The sequence below is a fragment of the Aulonocara stuartgranti genome (assembly GCF_965226115.1).
Source record: "Aulonocara stuartgranti genome assembly, chromosome: 7".
Lineage (NCBI taxonomy): Eukaryota > Metazoa > Chordata > Actinopteri > Cichliformes > Cichlidae > Aulonocara > Aulonocara stuartgranti.
In genome coordinates this window covers 1743104-1761989 of record NC_138945.1, presented here as the reverse complement: position 1 = coordinate 1761989, position 18886 = coordinate 1743104, and the positions used below count along the sequence as shown (strand labels likewise).

The 18886-nt window shown below is 46.8% G+C and overlaps 1 protein-coding gene across 2 annotated transcripts; it reads left to right on the top strand.

The window, feature by feature from the left end:
• Positions 1-854: 854 nt before the first annotated feature.
• znf277 (zinc finger protein 277) lies at positions 855-7146 on the top strand. 2 transcript variants are annotated; one of them, XM_082540149.1, is made up of 12 exons: positions 855-1493; positions 2014-2227; positions 2502-2590; positions 2704-2786; positions 3022-3113; positions 3817-3927; positions 4006-4138; positions 4263-4330; positions 4777-4873; positions 5944-5986; positions 6072-6246; positions 6441-7146. In XM_082540149.1, exons 1-12 carry the CDS (start codon positions 1466-1468, stop codon positions 6628-6630), a joined length of 1323 nt encoding a protein of 440 aa, XP_082396275.1. In that variant the 5' UTR covers positions 855-1465; the 3' UTR covers positions 6631-7146. The 2 variants fall into 2 exon arrangements, with proteins under 2 accessions (XP_082396275.1, XP_082396276.1); XM_082540150.1 differs by lacking the exons at positions 4006-4138; positions 4263-4330 and having other exon boundaries at positions 1218-1493.
• The last annotated feature ends 11740 nt before the right edge of the window (positions 7147-18886 follow it).

Here is an 18886-nt window from a genome sequence, read left to right as displayed (position 1 = left end):
CAGTCTGTCATTTCTTTAAGAACTGAAGGTCAGTCAATCCAGGAAATTGCAAAAACTTCACAAAAACCATAAAGCGCTACAAAGAAACTGGCTCACACGAGGACCGCCCCAGGAAAGCAAGAGCCAGAGTCCCCTCTGCTGCTGAGGATACATTCATCCACCAGCCTCAGAAATCACAAGTTAACAGCTACTCAGATCAGAGCGCAGATAAATGCCACATAGAGCTCCAGTAACAGACACACTCTACATCAGCTGTTCAGAGGAGACTGTGTGAATCAGGCCTTTATGGTCAAATAGCAAGCAGAGGAGATTAGTTTGGGCCAAGAAACACAGGGAATGGACATTAGACCATCTGTGCTTTGGTGTGATGAGTCCAAATCTGAGATCTTTGGTTCCACAAAGGTGAACGATGGTCTCTACATGCATGGTTCCCACCATGAAGCATGGAGAAGGAGTGTCTGGTAGTGTGTGCGCCAGTGAACATGAACTTTTAAAACTCAAAATATTTTTTTATATACTGGTTAAAAGTGTTTGTGAAATACTTTGTTCTTTATGCTGGACTAACAAACTGCAGTCACAAAGACTGACTGTGAGCACTTTTCGGTGATTACAGAGTCATAATAACGTGTCATATATGAGATTATCACCATGGCATGACATCACATCATGTATGTATTTGCAATATTTAAAAAAAACAGCTGACAGTGTGTTTTCATATTTTCATTCTGTGCTTAAAGGGAGAAAGGTTTATTATTTCTGCAGTATTGCTGTCATTGCTTTTATCTATAGTTTTTTTGTTGTTGTTGAGAATAACAGAGTGAGTCAGACTGCAGGATGAACACTGAGCTGTTTGTGCCCCCCAGTGGTCTTTGACCACAACGTGCTTCCAGTGAATTCCCGAATCCAAGCTGTGTGTCATCAGCAGCCACTCCACCTTAAAACTGACTTCACGTATAAAACTTGGGTCATTTATTTAAGAATTTGCACCATATCCAGCCTTCTTGTGCCCCCCTGTACAGAAACTCAAATGTTATTTTCAGACTTTTATTTTAGGGAGCCTTACACCTGTACACATGGTACACATTCACAAATAACGTTTCATTTAAAAATTTGTAATAGAGGGGAGGACACATATGCTAATGTAATGTTAATAAATGGGTATTTATGAACACTAAACTTTCATGTTCAGAGAACACGCTCAGCTATATCTTGAGGATCTGAGTGTTCATGTGATTTATATGCTTTGCTATATATATGCAACAACGTCCAACGTTACATGTTAGTCAACTTCATTCACATTAATTAACCTTCAGCTATCGAAACTTGAGTTTTTATATTTCCTTGAACCACTTGAATGCACCTTTTCTAATTCGTGTTTTACCGGGGGTCCGCGAAGGCGCTTCGTTGGCATTTTACGGCCTCCGATTGGTTCGATTTGTGTTATTTGCACCACGTGACACCAGACATGGCCGCCAGCGAGCCGAGTAAAGACGGTAAGTGTGACCTTTTAAACGTGTCCGCGGCTTTAATGCTGATATCTGGTGGTCTGCGTGCAAAGGTTTGGGTGTCGGTGACTCTCCGAGTCTGTGGGAATCCACAATCAGCAGAAAAAAGGCTAAAAAAAATCAGAAAAGCAGGCGGGAACCCGCCCGGCTAAGCTAGCAGGCTAGGAAATAGCTGGGCTGCTAACTGTGATTATACAGCAATCTCTATATTCAGTCAGTACTCAGTCTGACAGCTGTGAAGTTTATTCAGGATTTAACAGCGTGTAAAGTCTGAGTTCGATTAATGAGTTATTTAATTCATTAATTTATTTATTTTTTTACTTTTAGATCATAGTTTTGTCCCCACGGGTGATGAAAATAATTGTATACAGACAGATTTTTGTAGATCAGAGGGAAATGCTTCTTCATGCCAGGCTGTACATTCTCGCTTCCGCTTGGTTTTGACTCACCTGGTCTGGAGTAGAGTGTGTGTGGTATATAAGGTGTAGTCTCTCTTCTGCTTTCTCAGGTAAGGACAGCATTCTGGAGCCGCTGTGTTTCCCCGATCAGCCGGCTGACATCTCCAGCCCTCCCGGTGTTCAATGTCCCGGCTCCGAGCCGCTGGTCTGCCTGTTCTGCTCTGAGTCCGTCCCACCGCCGCGGAAAGACGTCCTCCTCAGACACCTGCTGATGGAGCACAAGCTTGTCATCGCCGACGTCAAACTCATCGCAGACGTCCCAAAGTACGAGCCACACATGCTCCGGCTCACTCGTTTAACTCTCGGGAACACGTTTGGATGTTTTTAGCATTTGGAACTCGATCATTTCACCAAAGACTTCCTGTAATTATTTGGGGTGATGGGGGGAAACCCTTACCTTACAAGTATAAATATATACAACAAGTCCAGCATGTCCACGCCTGTTAGTGTGCTGCTTTTATGAACCGTGACGAAGTGTTTCTGTGCGCCGGTAAACCTGGCTGTGAGTCGGTTTTTACTGACGAGTTTCCTCCATCAGGTACTTGCTGTACTGGAAGGGCAGATTCCTCGAGCAGCCGCTCACAGATTTCTGCAGCGTCATCAAAACCAACTCCACGGGCCCAGTCGGTGAGTTCACTCAAACCCACAGAGGACCTGACCTTTCAAAGTGAACCACGTACACTTCCTCCAGCTCTGATTAATGACTCATTAAAAACTCTTCTTCCTCGCTGACCTGACAGAGAAGCAGGAGGACTACTTCCTGCTGTGTGACGTCCTTCCAGAAGACAGAGTCCTCCGAGAGAAGCTGCAGCAGAAACGACTGGTGAGGAGACGTGACACTCGGAGCATCCTGAGTGAATCTTGTGCTGCTGGAAGTTTCGTTTCTTTTAAACTTTGTTTTGAGGCAAAGTCTGAAAATCAGGAAAAATCAGAAAAATTGCAGATTTGAGTGATTTGACACGCTTTGTGTCGTTGTAACCTCTGCACTTTAAATATCTGAGCACTCTGAGGTAGTTTTCTGAAGAATTCCTCTGAGCTCTTCTTCTGTGCTCCCACAGGAGGAGGTCCTGGAGCAGCAGCAGAAGGAGCGAGACGACAGCAGCTTCCATCGTCTCTGCATGTTCTGCAGCGAAGAGTTCACGGGAAACAGGTAACGCGCCGCAGGATTCCCATCAGTCCTGGAAACCTCACGTGTGTTAGATGAAAGCAGACAGAAGGTAGAGCTTCCTGAAATCATGTGACTAAAAGCTTCTTTGCTTCCTGTAGTCATCTCTTATGATCCAACCCCCAAAAAGCTGCTTTTTACGCATAATTCCATAAACATCATTCAGTGACATGTCTGAGCCTGAACCAAGAAGCTGATCTGAGACCAGTGCAGCTCCTCACCCTTCTTCCTCTCCTGCTAAGGGTCAGGTCTCAGACCTGTGCAGGTGTGCGCTGGTTCATGAATGGCATGAAGGTGTGACTCACTGGTGTTTACCACAGTTCTTGTGTGGATCTGTGTCTTACCTCCAGTTAAGCTTCCATCCATCCATTTTCAGTCACTGTGTTGGTTCGCAGATGCTCGGCCTCCCTCTGCACAGCCACCACCTCCAGCTCCTTGCGGGAGGACGCCGAGAGACATAACCCGCGTCCGCTCCGGGTCTCCTCACATTTGGACATGCAGCGGCCCATGGCGAGAGAGGCTGCTTCCCTCTGTCTGCCACTATGGGCACGCTGCGTGGATCTTGAAGTCTTGTCCAAATGGGAACTTCTGGACGAAGCCCAAAGGACTGCAGCGCAGTGCTAACAGTGATGATGTCAGCTGATGTTTTCTTTTGTTTATTAAAAATGGCTCCACGTGCTGTTTCCAGGTCGTCTCTGCTGAACCACATGGCCAGAGAGCATTCCTTCAGCATCGGACTGCCGGACAACATCGTCTACTGCAGCGAGTTCCTCGACACGCTGCAGGACAAACTGGACAGGTACGCTAATCGTTGCTTTTTATTCACAGCGTTAAGTTTTGTTTCGCGCGCCTTTTCATTTTGCTCCCCTCGCTTCAGTCTGCAGTGTCTGTACTGCGAGAAAACGTTTCGAGATAAAACCACGCTGAAGGATCACATGAGGAAAAAAGCTCACCGCCGCATCAACGCCAAAAACCACGAGTACGACCGCTTCTACGTCATCAACTACCTGGTAAAACCCAGCGACACACTTGCCACACGCTTCCACGTCAGGATAAACAAAGCAGTTCTGTAGAAGCAAACGCACGACCTGAATGTATTGTTCCGATTTTAAAGCGTCCCTCCTGTCCTGTCAGGAACTGGGAAAAACGTGGGAGGAGGTGCAAAGCGAAGATGACCGTGAGCTGGCGGATGATGAGGATGAGTAAGTATCCTCATGTAGCTCTGTGAGGACGGCATTAACTAAAGTGTCCTGATGCATGTCATACACACTGCTCTGTGTCGTGTTAAAGGCAAAAACCGGGCCGGGCTGCACTTGCATGTAATACCAGCTTTTACCACCAGATGGTGCAGTTAGTGGGTGTAACGTTTATTTTAAACCAACACGACATCACCAGTCCGAGCACGCTTGATCTCCAGCGCTAACCAGGTGCTGTGAGCTCGGGGTAGCTGTGGATCAGGAGGTGCAGCGAAAGGTTGGAGGTTTGATCCCCGGCTCGATCCCAGATACTGAACCTTGGGTTGTCCCTCCTGATAATATTCTTATTTACTGTGTCAGCCTGGATGCAAAAGTTTCAATCAAGTCCACTTCCTAGTCCTCCTCTGATCCTGTGTAAATGTCTGCTCGTGTCATCTCTGTATCGTCCGCAGTGATTGGTCGGACTGGCAGGCTCATCCGGTCTCTGCAGTGTGTCTGTTCTGTGATCACCAATCGGAGACGTTGGAGCAGATCTACGCGCATATGAAGGTACGGGAACGTAGAAGTTTCAGAGAAGGAAAATATCGTTTTCTGCTTTTCATCCCTGAAACGATTCTGCAAAGGCTTCTGGGAGAACGGAGACAGTGCACACTAACAGGAAACGATCTGCTTCCTGAGGTCTCTGCAAACATATGAATCCATCGTTCGCACAAAACATGGATTTTACTCAGAAAGTGCCCTCACACACAGACGGACCGAAGCTGAAGAGCTTTTAAAATGAAGCGCCTTTTATTTTGAAAAGTTTCCAAATAAATACATGATTGTCAAACCTTTAACGAGCAAATAAAAATGTTTCCTCGTTGTTGGGTCTGTGTTTCCACATGCCCCGCTAGTTTAGAGACTTATTCATCATGAAGGAAACAAGACATAACAGAACATCTTCAACCGGTTTTTCACTCGCTAACGAGGGAAGTCTTTGGTCAAGAACCAGCTCTTGGAGCCCACGCCCCTGTCCTGTCTCAGGCCCGAAGTCCTTCAAAGAGCAGCTTCCCCCGTAGCTATTTATTGACATGGCAGTTACAATACACAATACAACACAAGCACCTCCCACGTAAAACCCCCCAATGGTTCTAAGACAAGGGTGTGTGTGTGTGTGTGTGTGTGTGTGTGTGTGTGTGTGTGTGTGTGTGTGTGTGTCAGTCATAAAAGCAGGAAGCTCACAACAGATCTGTCAGGATGCAGCTGCAATAAAAGCTCCCCCAGCACAGAGTGGCTGGAGAGGTCAGAGACAAAGGAACGTCTTGATCCTATAGGTTGAACTCAGACCGTACAAATTTAAGAAACACGATGACAACATTCAACAATTAGACTTAACACTCGTGAACAATAAATAAATCTAGGATTGGACGTCGACTGCAGTCCGATTTTGTCGTTGATTAAACGTTCTGGTTTAAAGTCAGAACCAGTTTCCCAAACGTGACTCTAAGTTTGTGCTCACGAGTGACGAGTTTACCTGAGAGGCAGAAAAGTTTCTCTCTGCTTTCTGGTTTTGTTATTTATGAAGTCTGTAACGGGCGTCGCGTGCGTGACCCTGACATCTTTCTGTTTTGTGTTTGCAGGAGGCTCACGGCTTCGACCTCCACCTCCTTAAGACCGAGCTCAGTGAGTGAAATCGCCGTGGTAATTCGAGCGCAGTTTGCTTCTATTTCTTCCTTCTGAGTGTTTCTAATGTTCTGTCCTCCCTCAGACCTCAAGTTCTACCAGCAGGTCAAACTGGTGAACTTCATCCGGCGGCAGATCCATCAGAGCCGCTGCTACGGCTGCACGCGGATGTTCGACTGCCGGGCGGACGCCCTGCGTCACATCGCGGCTGAAGGTCACGTGATGAAACTGCCAGAGATGTCCGCCTGGGACCAGCCGCAGTAGGTTTAACGAAGCGCCTGCAGAATTAACCAATGAGAGCGCGGGCTTTAAAGCTGGCGTACAGCTGCTGATGAACGTGGTCAACGCCACAGATGTTTACACTTCATTTGGAGTATTTTTATCAGCTGAGGAAAATGGCGTCCTTTTTGGGACTAATTTGAGCCTGAGCACTAAACGTCGTCTCGCTCCGCAGGTATTACTTCCCCACGTACGAGAACGACGCTCTCCTGTGCACGCTCTCTGACAGCGAGGAAGGCGACGGTGACGAGGAGCATCGCGGCGAGGAGATCCCGGTCATCGCGGAGGACATCTCTAACCTGAGAGCGCTGAAACAGTCCAGTGTCCTCAAGCAGCTGCTGAAGGAGCGAGGAGGCAGCAGCTAGGACCACAGACGGACACGTGTCATACGTTTGACTCAAAGGCGTCTCTGACGTCGGCTGAGCTCAGCTCATGGTGACCACATCCCACATGGCTGGAACGCAGCGGCACGGGTTTGAGTCCGGCCCTTTCCCTCTCAACTATTTCCTGTACGTCTCTACTTAGTAAAGATAAGAAAGGCAAAAGAAGAGTCCTCTCCACAGCTGGACACGCGGACGCCATGATGTCCGCTGAAACGTAATTGCTCTGCCTCGTGCAATGAAGCTGAAGCATGCGTTTTCTTGAATATGAATTTTAGTACTCGAATAAAAATGATTTTCTTTTGTAACTTGTAACTGAGCTGGATTCAGTGCTGTGGTGGACGAGCTCATCGTCAAGATGAGACGAGAGACTCTTTATTGTCATTGCACAGTCACACTTAGAACAACAGCACTACACAATTGCAAACTGTCCCGCGTCGGCACTACGCACAACACAAACAACACAACACAGGAACTTAATAAATGAAAAGAATGAGTGTATGTTTTACTGCACATTGTTATTATTATTGTTGTTGTTGTCCCCTCAGAAAGCCCAGGGACGTCTCGTGCCTGAAACATCTGTCCTATTTGGTGTTTCTGTTGTTTTTCTGCATCGCTTTGCTGAGCGACACCTGCCGTATGGTGGAGCCGAACTGCAGCGCTCAGAGTTTTCACCGCGTCCTTCGCGTCCAGGCTCACGTTCACGAACATGCAGCACTGAGGAGAGAAACGAGAGGTCGCTGCAGGAACTCACTGCTGTCAAACTTCCTGTTTTATCCTCATTTCGTACTCTGGCAGGCTGTAGGACATTTTGGACAATCTATAATCTTCTAACACAAAAACATACAAGTGTTCACTGAAGTAAACACACAGAGCAGTAGCAGATTTTTTTAAGTGTTTTATTTATTTTCATTTGCTGCTAACTGCCTTGTTTTCATTTGTAGTTTTTGTAGTAGGAAGAACTACAAAATCTACAAATAAACAAAGAGCAGTTAGCAAATGTAGTGCTCTCCACTATGTGAAGCCCTCACATGAATTTTTAGATTTTTCAGTTCAAGCCAATTAAATGAAATCCAAAAATTCAGCCCCAACAATCAAATGATCCCCTATGAGCAAGCACTCTGGCAACGGTGGAGAGGAAAAACTCCCTTTTAACAGGAAGAAACCTCTGGCAGAACCAGGCTCAGGGAGGGGCGGTCTTCTGCCATGACTGGTTGGGGGGTGAGGGGCAAAATTAAATCAAACATAAAGGAGAGCACAGCATATTTATGACAGGTCGGTGGACTGTGGCTCGAGTTCAAAAGATGCTCGAATCCCGCCTGAGGTGGTATGGACACGTGATTCGAAGCAATGAGAACTCAGCAAAAACGACTATTAAGGATCGACCCAGACGGACGCCGGCCTCGAGGCAGACCGAAAAAACGGTGGATGGACAAAATCAGGGAAGACATTAAGACCATCAACGCGTCACCCGAGGACGCCTTGGACAGAACCAAACGGAGAAACCTTTGCTGAGGAGCGGACCCTGCACCAGCGGGAACAACGCCAGGATGAAGGTGGACTGTGGCTGGAAAAGATCATTACTGTTTTTAAAGGGTAACTGGTCCACATCCACAATGACAGTAGAGCTGTCATTGTGGATGCGGACCACAATCCACAGTTGTCGATGGGACGTGTGCATGGAAGCATACGCAAGCCATCCCCGCTCTGTGGGGTCATGACAATAATCATGACCCCACAGAGCGGGACATTCGCTTCAGCCGAAAATCTTAGAGGCGACCCAGAAAGCTGCAGGAAGCGCAATGACACATCCGGCAACAGTTAAACCTACTTTAAGTAGGTTTACACCCCACGAACCAGGCGATTCTCTTTCTGTTGTCTGTTGTTCATGTACCGCTGGGCGCTGAAGATTTTCCACAGTTTGTCTGACTTCTGCGATCTCTTGCCTCAATTGTGCGTATGCTTGCCCGAATTGTGCGTTTGCTTGCCCGAGTTGGGCATTTCCTTCGATGAGTTGTGCGTTTTCTTCCCTGAGTTGTGCATTTCCTTCGATGAGTTGTGCGTTTTCGTCCCTGAGTTGTGCATTTCCTTCGATGAGTTGTGCGTTTTCTTCCCTGAGTCGTGTATTTCTTTGACTGACTAGTGTGATATGTTGACTGAATTCTATGCACGTTTCAGTGAGTTGTTCGTTTTCTTCCATGAGCTGTGCATTTTCATGCTCGAGTTCCTCTCTCGTACGCTGCAGTGGGTCTGACGGATCTCCCTGTGACATTTTTGTAAAGGGTTAAAGCTCAAAGGGTAGCTGTGTCTCAAACAACTGTCTCTTTCTGCTGTAAACTGTTGAACGAGCTCCTATTTATAGACTCGGTGGGCGTGGCAGAGAATGCGATGTCGCTGTGACAAAACAATGATCCTTTGATCTTCTCAAAGGATCATTGTGATGTCGCCGTGACGTCACGATGATCGTTCGAGAAGATCAAAGGAGCGCTGTGGATCATTCTGCGCATGCTCAGATCAATGAACGGGAGAACTATTTGTAAATACTTTGCTAGCTAACAAAGGTGCTTTTAGCAACAGCTGGTGGTGGTTCGTCGTTATCAACCCTTAAACTCGTGAACTGGCTCTCTAGCTTTTCGATTGCTACTGTTGTCTATCACATATGTATTATTTGGAACCCAGCTTACCTGTAAAAACAGACACACAGCAGGTAACAGGAACTACTCGGTGCGCCAGCTCGGCACCACTAGGCTGTGTCCCAATTCAGGGTCTGCACGCTTGAAGTACGCGCACTACGCACGGTGCGTACTATAAGTATGAGAAGTGCGGAAGTGAGAGGCTTGTGAAATAGGACGGTCTTGCCTTCGTCGCGCTGCTCAGGTTGCCTAGCAACCATGATACTAACCGCGAGAAACGTGTCATACAGCTTTGTGTGACAGAAACGAAGGAGAACATGTTTTGTTCATTTGAGACCAAAGGACCGTAAAACATGATTGTTGGGCTTCATTCCTGTGCTGAACAGTCATTTAAGATTAGCTAGTAAATAACAATTAGCTGATGTTGGTCATGAGACTAAAGTCATCTCACTGTGGTAATGTAAATATAATATGGCCAGTATTAAAGTTATAGTCAGATTATTATGATATATTACAGCAGTGAGCTTGAACAGTTGTTTATATGTCCTATCACCTTAAATCTTCACTCAAAGACGAGTATCTGTGAGTGTGTATACAGATGTGTTATATATAAGAGACAAATATTGTTCGTTTAATACGTTGGCATTATTACATTTGGCTCAATGCTTACATATGTGTATAAAGCAAATGTACGAGCTGTGATAACTGTGTCTGATAGAATGAAGAGTAGACTGATATATGAAATATTCCTTTATTGGGTGAGAAAATCAGACCATGTCATAACTGCTGTAAGTCACACAGAATAGACATCAGAGCCTTAAACAGGCTGACGTCTGCTAAATGGGTCAAACTGGGCAGAAAGTCTACAAACACATAACATCCTTATAGAATATGATGTAACACTATAGATCAACTTAGCTCAGAATATATAAAGCATATAAACAGTTACAGCAATATGATGCAACAAACACAGCAGCTACTGATCCAAAATACTCAAAGCTTCATAGAACTGAAACCAACATTTATTTTAGCTCCATTCTGCTGCTGATACAGACTTTAGGTTTCTGAACATTAAACTTGTTGCTGCCTTTCATGGTGTGTAACTTGAAGGCCCTGAGTACTCTGAGTACTTTCTCCCACACTGGAAACACTGGGATGATCACATTATGTGAACATTACCTAATAAGACTGATTCAGTACAGACAGTTCTGTTAAACTTTCCTAGCAGTCCTTCACAAACAGGGAACAGTCTGTCTATTCTCTCCATCTGTCAGCTGCTGCTGGCTCTTCCTCCTCCTCTTCCTCACACACTGCCGAGTTTGTCCTGGTGGATCATCAGGGGTGCAAAGCCTCACAGATGATGTGCAGCAGTGGGTCCCTCAGTCTGTCCTCACTCTGGACACTTGCAGTCGTCACACATGGAAATCAAATGTGTGATAAGCTGCAGGATTCAAACACAAGTGTAACTTATAAACACACGTTCATACTTTTATTCCACAATCAGAGAGAAAGAAACAGAGAGAGAGTGCAGGACAGACAGACAGGTGACAGTCTCAGGTGTACACACTGCTACACAACAGCACAGAGAAGCAGGATTTAGTGTTTGTGTTATTACGAGTGTAAACAAGAAGAGTTCCAGATGGTGCAGTGGACACATGTGTGACTGCTGTGATTAAAGCATCTTTCTTTCAGCTTAACGAGTGAACCGTCAGCTCGTTCAAACACACGTTAAAGTCCGTTTGGCTCGACACCACCGAACAGAGGCAGCAATATAACACAGCTCACATTAACAGTGCAGTGGATCCTGCTTGTGCCGTGATATTCAGGACTGCAAACCGAGCAGCATCACTGACTTTCAGCTTGTTGTGTTTGTGGATATATGACTGACTTTAATTATCCACAAAATCATCAGATTCTCTGCAAGATTAAGGTCGACTATATATATATTTATATATGGGGCGATCGTGGCGCATTTGAAGTACACTTCGAATTGGGACATCCGTCGTTGCGTGGCGGTGACGTAATCGCACTCAAAATGCGTACTTCAAGCATGCGGTCTCTTAATTGGGACACAGCCCCACAATTATAAAATCAGCACCACCATGTTTGGAGAAAGACCAACGACTGACACCACAAACGTCTCTCAGATTTCTGTAATACCAGAGGCGTCGCCCCCTGCTGGTCACTAGAAAGAGTGCAGGTTTTAAAGTAATTTCCTGGATCGACTGCACTGATCAGACTCACGAGTTAAGAATAAATTAGGTTTTTAAGTTCATTCACAGCTTCTAAGTATTTTTATCCAGCTGTGTGATAAAACTGTCTCAGTTTAATGTTGGCTTACGAACCAAAGTTCACATCGGCGTAGGCGGCGCTGCCACAGCCAAGCGAACTTTCGCTTTACCTCGACATCTCCGCTTCGGCTCTTAAAGTCGAAGTGTCGTCATTAAAAAGAAGTAGACTCTGCTCTACTTTAGCGCTCCCACAGAGACTTTTGGCACACTCGAAACAACTTTTTTTCCTGAAGTGTTCGTGGCTGCTCGGTGAAACTCTGCTGCCGTACCTTCAGAGTGTAGGACACCTTCTCCTTCTCGGAGCAGATGCGCAGCACCTCTCGCACCGACCTGAGAGAAACAAACTCGTGTTAGTGCCGGCTCGTAGCGCTCAGCAGGTAACGAGAGAGCGTGAGGAGGCTGGGACGGGTTTGTCCTGCTGGTCTCTGTCTCCTCTCTGACGGGAAACTCGACCTCTGTCCGCACTGAGCTGCAGCTTCTCCTCATCAAACATGGATGCACGGCTGTCAGGAGGCACAGGTTTGTCTCAATGGGCCCACACAGCAGATCATGTTCCAGGGAGGTAGACGAGGGTATTCACAAAGTTTATTCCCAGCTATGTAGACAACCCTGTACTAAATTCAGCTTTGAGGATCAGCTTCTGAAAACATTTAAACTCTTCCAGTTTATGCTCCCTTGACTGTCTTTCAGATGGAATTTTAAATTTGAGTCTTTCTTTGTACAACATTCACACTCAAGAGCAACTTGGGGTCAGTATCTTGCCCAAGGATATTTGGCATGCACGCTGGGGGAGCCGTCGATCAAACTACCAACCTCCCGATCCGTAGAAGACCTCTACTGGTTCTACCTCCTGAGCTACAGCCACTAGGTAGCATGTCAGAGTCTCCTCCGTTATCAAAATTCACCAAACAAATCGCACCACCAGTTAAGAACGGCCATGCACCACCACCCACTATTAAGTCAGCTGTAAGCTGGTGGTGTATGCAGTGTTTTGGGGGGTTTACGCCTCAGGATACTCCAGCACGCAGGCTGGAGGAACCCGGGGTTGAACCACCGACCTGATTCGGTTTTAGTTTTGGTGACTGTAAATGGCTTCAGAGAAGAGTCGATTGGAACGTGTCTGATAATAAGTTTCTCGTATTGGTTTTCAGCGTTCAAGAGAAGATGAGTTAAACTCCACGGTGTTGCACGGCCTTAGCACGAGCCTGTGTCTGTATGCCAGCAGGTGCAGAGGAGGCTGAAACACTTCATTTATTATATATCAGCGCAGGCTTTCCCCAAACAGGTAACCCTCCTGCAGCCTGAAGCAGCCGAAACAATAGACGCCTATTAATTATGCAATCTATTTTCTATGCTCTGTGAAATATTGATATAAATATTTGATTCAGTACAGGTGTATTGATTTGATGATGGCAAGGGAGATGATCTTATTCCAGGTGGGGGGATAACACCAGCAGCTTACAGTGTGGACCATAAATATTTGGACACGCAGACATTTCAGGGTTTGTTTAATATCAAACACTTTCTGTCTTTCACCGTCTTTGCACCGATACCAACGCTGACTGTACTGTTCAATTCTGCAAAAAGCACCGTTAACTCGAGCAGGTCTGCATAAATGTTAAACACGTCATGCCTCAGACGGTTAGCAGCCACCCAAAGTCTTTCACCGTCTTTGTCCTCTCTGGTGCTGCTTCAGTGCAGACATCTCAGCCTTTGTTGGGTCTTTTTGTCACCATGAGGTTTCGGACTGTTCTCCAGCGAGTTTTCATGAATTTATCTGACTGACCACACAGAACAGTCGTGTTTTATGCTGCTTTTATCGAATCCTCTGAGGTTCTGTTCAAACTCTTACAGTGGGGCAAAAAAGTATTTAGTCAGCCACCGATTGTGCAAGTTCCCCCACCTAAAATGATGACAGAGGTCAGTAATTTGCACCAGAGGTACACTTCAACTGTGAGAGACAGAATGTGAAAAAAAAAATCCATGAATCCACATGGTAGGATTTGTAAAGAATTTATTGGTAAATCAGGGTGGAAAATAAGTATTTGGTCAATAACAAAAATACAACTCAATACTTTGTAACATAACCTTTGTTGGCAATAACAGAGGTCAAACGTTTACTATAGGTCTTTACCAGGTTTGCACACACAGTAGCTGGTATTTTGGCCCATTCCTCCATGCAGATCTTCTCGAGAGCAGTGATGTTTTGGGGCTGTCGCCGAGCAACACGGACTTTCAACTCCCGCCACAGATTTTCTATGGGGTTGAGGTCTGGAGACTGGCTAGGCCACTCCAGGACTTTCAAATGCTTCTTACGGAGCCACTCCTTTGTTGCCCGGGCGGTGTGTTTTGGATCATTGTCATGTTGGAAGACCCAGCCTCGTTTCATCTTCAAAGTTCTCACTGATGGAAGGAGGTTTTGGCTCAAAATCTCACGATACATGGCCCCATTCATTCTGTCCTTAACACGGATCAGTCGTCCTGTCCCCTTGGCAGAAAAACAGCCCCATAGCATGATGTTTCCACCCCCATGCTTCACAGTAGGTATGGTGTTCTTGGGATGCAACTCAGTATTCTTCTTCCTCCAAACACGACGAGTTGAGTTTATACCAAAAAGTTCTACTTTGGTTTCATCTGACCACATGACATTCTCCCAATCCTCTGCTGTATCATCCATGTGCTCTCTGGCAAACTTCAGACGGGCCTGGACATGCACTGGCTTCAGCAGCGGAACACGTCTGGCACTGCGGGATTTGATTCCCTGCCGTTGTAGTGTGTTACTGATGGTGACCTTTGTTACTTTGGTCCCAGCTCTCTGCAGGTCATTCACCAGGTCCCCCCGTGTGGTTCTGGGATCTTTGCTCACCGTTCTCATGATCATTTTGACCCCACGGGATGAGATCTTGCGTGGAGCCCCAGATCGAGGGAGATTATCAGTGGTCTCGTATGTCTTCCATTTTCTGATGATTGCTCCCACAGTTGATTTTCTCACACCAAGCTGCTTGCCTATTGTAGATTCACTCTTCCCAGTCTGGTGCAGGTCTACAATACTTTTCCTGGTGTCCTTCGAAAGCTCTTTGGTCTTGGCCATGGCGGAGTTTGGAGTCTGACTGTTTGAGGCTGTGGACAGGTGTCTTTTATACAGATGATGAGTTCAAACAGGTGCCATTCATACAGGTAACGAGTGGGGGACAGAAAAGCTTCTTACAGAAGACGTTACAGGTCTGTGAGAGCCAGAGATTTTCCTTGTTTGAGGTGACCAAATACTTATTTTCCACCCTGATTTACCAATAAATTCTTTACAAATCCTACCATGTGGATTCATGGATTTTTTTTTCACATTCTGTCTCTCACAGTTGAAGTGTACCTCTGGTGCAAATTACTGACCTCTGTCATCATTTTAAGTGGGGGAACTTGCACAATCGCTGGCTGACTAAATACTTTTTTGCCCCACTGTAAACACGCTCGTTTACATCTTGCTCGGCAGATTATTTTTAAACCTTTGAACAGGTTCTAACGGCCATGCTTCACATGCAGATCTGTAAATGAACCTTCTCAGGCTACAGCTGCGTTTTGGTGCTTTGTTCTAAGATCTTATAGAGAACCTGAAGCACTAAACTGGATGTATGTACCTAATGTTCCTACTGAGAACGGATGACCTGATGTTGTCCATCATGGTGTACGTCTTCCCTGAGCCCATCTGTCCATACGCCAAAATACAGACGTTATATCCATCCACACAGGAAGTTATCACAGGCAGAGTTCCTGCAAACACGACTTCCTGCAGAGAGCAGGGACAAAATCTGCAGATAATTAGTGCTGGCTAGAAAAAAAACAGCATGACGGGCATTCGACCATCCGAGGTTTGCTGCTTGGATTTTTTGGGCATGTTCTGGTTTTCTGGATGCAGATCCACGCTCCCCACAGGATCGTCAAATGAAGCCTCATGCCAATTTGTTTATGAGGCATTAAACAAAAATTACAAACCAATCAACGTTAATAAGCTGAGTGCTGCGAAGGCCAAGCGCTCGTTAGTGCCCGGGCTTCATTAAAATCTAGAGCAAATTAACGATCAAAAACAAACCTTCCCGGTGGGAAAATTAATGACAGAGCTGTGGTATTTAATAATATGCAGGATTGCTTTTAACTGCTAAGTTTTCTGTTAATTAACACAGACACTGTAATATAATCCAACCTCTTAACCTCCCCCAGATCACCAGCAAGCAATCTAAAGTAAGAGTTTGTGTTCAGAGAGCATCCGTCTCTTTGTATCGAATGTTCAGCTACCTGCAAACAGAAAAGCTCGTAAAGGAATGAAACTGCTGTGCCAAAAAAACGAGTCTTCATCTGAAAGGTTTCATCTTCTACTTTTTGAGCATTTATCTTTAAGATGTGGTTAAAATGGGCTTCCAGTTGAGTGTCGGTAGGCCAACCACTGGCTGCTTCTGTATTGTTTAAAAATAGGCATGACTTGAGGGAGGAGCTCCTGTCTGAAATCGTAAGTTTGTGTGTTCAGAATTGTGGAAGAAGTCTAAGCCTTTACCTGTGTGCTGCTGGGAGAGTAGACTTTGTCAAACTGGAACTTCTTTCTACTTCCTTTCTGGATGACGACCACTTCCTGGTCATCCAAGCAGCTGGAGGCCGAGCTTTTCCTGCAGCGGCAGAGCACCCGGGTGTTCCCCTGCAGCTCGAGCAGCTTGTTGTACAGGCTCTTCCTCTCCACCGCCTCCTTCCTGTCGAGGGATCGTAGCTTCTCCACCTCACTGGTTGCCTCCTGTTCCACTTGAGCCAACTTCCCCAGAGGACAATCGAACTGCCCCAGATGGTTCTTAAAATCAGCGAGTGCCAGGTGAACTACGGAGCGAAGGTGCTTGTTTGAGACGTTCGGCTCCCGGGTCAGCCGGCGCAGTTGGCCGATGTCCACAGCAGGCTTGATGACGGGTTTGGCAGGTGGGACGGGAGAAGCTCGGTGGTTCAGGAGGGATCAGATCTTCTCCCGGAGCTCCTGCTTGTCAGCCTCGAGCTCGGCGAGCTTCTGATTCAGGTGCTGAACAACATCAGTCAGACAGCAGACTTCCCTCACTCTCTCTCTCCAGGAGGGCTCTGTAGGGTTAAAGCAGCATGTTTGATCACATGGTGCTCAGATATCTGACAAAAATAAAGATAATATAACGTCTTCTGACTCAAATGTTCCCAAAAAGCACCACTATAGCTTTGGATTTGTATGATTTTCGTTCCACTTCTCACGTGTGCACCACTTTGTGTTGGTCTTTCACCTGGAATTCCAATAAGATTGATTCATGTTTGTGGCTGTAATGTGACAAAATGTGGGAAAGTTCAAGGGGGCCGAATACTTTTGCATCCACTGTAGATGCTACAGAAGTAGCATAAAGGAAGTAATGTTTATTAAGTGTCAGCTCATCTGAAATGCAGCGTTTCTAACAGCTCGACAAACATCAGCAAACACACAAACTGTGTGTGTCACAGTGTGTTGCAGCTAAAGGCCCAGCTGGTGTATCTGACAGGGAGAGAAAAGACAGAGAGCCAAGTTCACTCAGAGATGGAGACAGAAATTATTGTGAGTTGTGGCAAAGTCCATCTCTACAAGCAACAGAAAATAGTTATTAAAATTTAGACTGAAATAAAGTTTGTATTCGTTAGCTTTGCATACTTATAGGCGATAATAATGTTCTTTAAGGAGCTACTTTTACTTTAAATACATTTCAGAGTCGGTACTTTTTCACACAGAAGCACCACCTTTCTCCAAAGGAACATGAGCATCATTTGGTGTCCAAGTGGGATTGCTCCACAAACTGAGCACAGCATGTGTTTGCAGGCCAAGAAGCCAAACTCGGCCATGGCCCGGTAGATTAGCCGATCTCAGAGGCACCCGAAGGCTGATGATAAGCTCATCTAAGAGGTGCTTTGTGAGCTTCTTTGGCTCACAGACGAGATTATCAACAATCCAGATTATTCTTTCATAATATATCTGACAGCCAGTCAATGTCATCTATGTTGTCACTGATGCCTGCTTAGGGATATGAACATCCATCGTCCATCCCGGTGACACTGGCCGGTTGGGCTACACCTTGGGCAGGTCAGCAGTCCATCACAGGCAGACTGACAATGCTCACAACCAGTTTAGATTATTCAACCCAACATGCACGTCTTTGGACTGCGTGAAGAAACCGATGCAGGCCAGTGGAGAACAAGGAAAGTCCAGATAGAAAAGAAGACCACTGCGCCACCATGTCATCATTTACAAACACAATCTGATGTTAGGGTAACTCTAATAAGCAGCCGCCCACGTGGTTACATCTCCATGCACCATGTTCCTCACCGTGACTCGTTGGACTGGAGCTTTGCCGAACTCGGCGTTCTTCTCCCACTGAAGTGGCAGCAGCAGCCAGAGGCCCGACTCAGGATCCCAGAACCCACCCCCGTTCTCTGCGACCTGCTGGAGCAGGGGGGCTAGGACTAGGAGGAGGAGTTGGCCGTCCGACTGCGGTCTGGAGTGTGGAGCCTTCCTGCTGCTGCGGAGTCGGGGCGGTCTGCCTCCCCCCACCGCAGGGAAAAGGGAAACACCACCTGGGTCTGGGTGCAGTTCCCCCCTCCAGGGGCAAGGGCACCTAGACCCGGTTTGTAGAGTACGCTTGGGGAGTGTGATCGTGTGTACAACGTCTCTTTATGTCTGTCTCCACGTTGGTTGAGTGTGGAGTAAGTACATATGAGAGCATGAGGGTGGGAATGGATGTTTGTATCTGTGTGTGCCTGTATGTCTGTGTCTATATGTCAGGTTGGGTGTCAGGCGCCACCTCTCTGGGGACATCTCAGGCCCTCCAAGGTTTGGAGGCCTATCTCCACCCACCACCACTTCCCCTGCCAGTGGCGGACTCCCTCAGACATCGGTGCGTTGGTGGTTCTTTGTGTCCGGGGATGGGCGTCCAGGTACACACCGGCTCACTCCTTGGCGGCCGCTTATTGGGGCCTGGAGCCTGGGGCTCGCTCGGGCCACTTCGGAGGTGGGGTGCCCCCGGCCTCTCGGCCTGGGGCTCGGTCACTCAGGCGCAGCTGGCTGCCGGCGGAGCTCACGGGCGCGTCACTGCAACTCCCCCTGGCTTCTGCTCCGCGGCTGCTGAGTGAGCCCTCATCTGGGACTCTCCTCAGCTCTTTCTGGGACAGTGGCGCGGCTGCCCCTCTGGTGGTCTTCCTTGGTCTCTTGTGTTCTGGGGGCCTCTGGATGTCTGGAGTTTTGATCTCCTCCACACCTGCTTCATGCCCTGGAGGACGGGGCTGTGGCCCCCCCACACCCTCTAG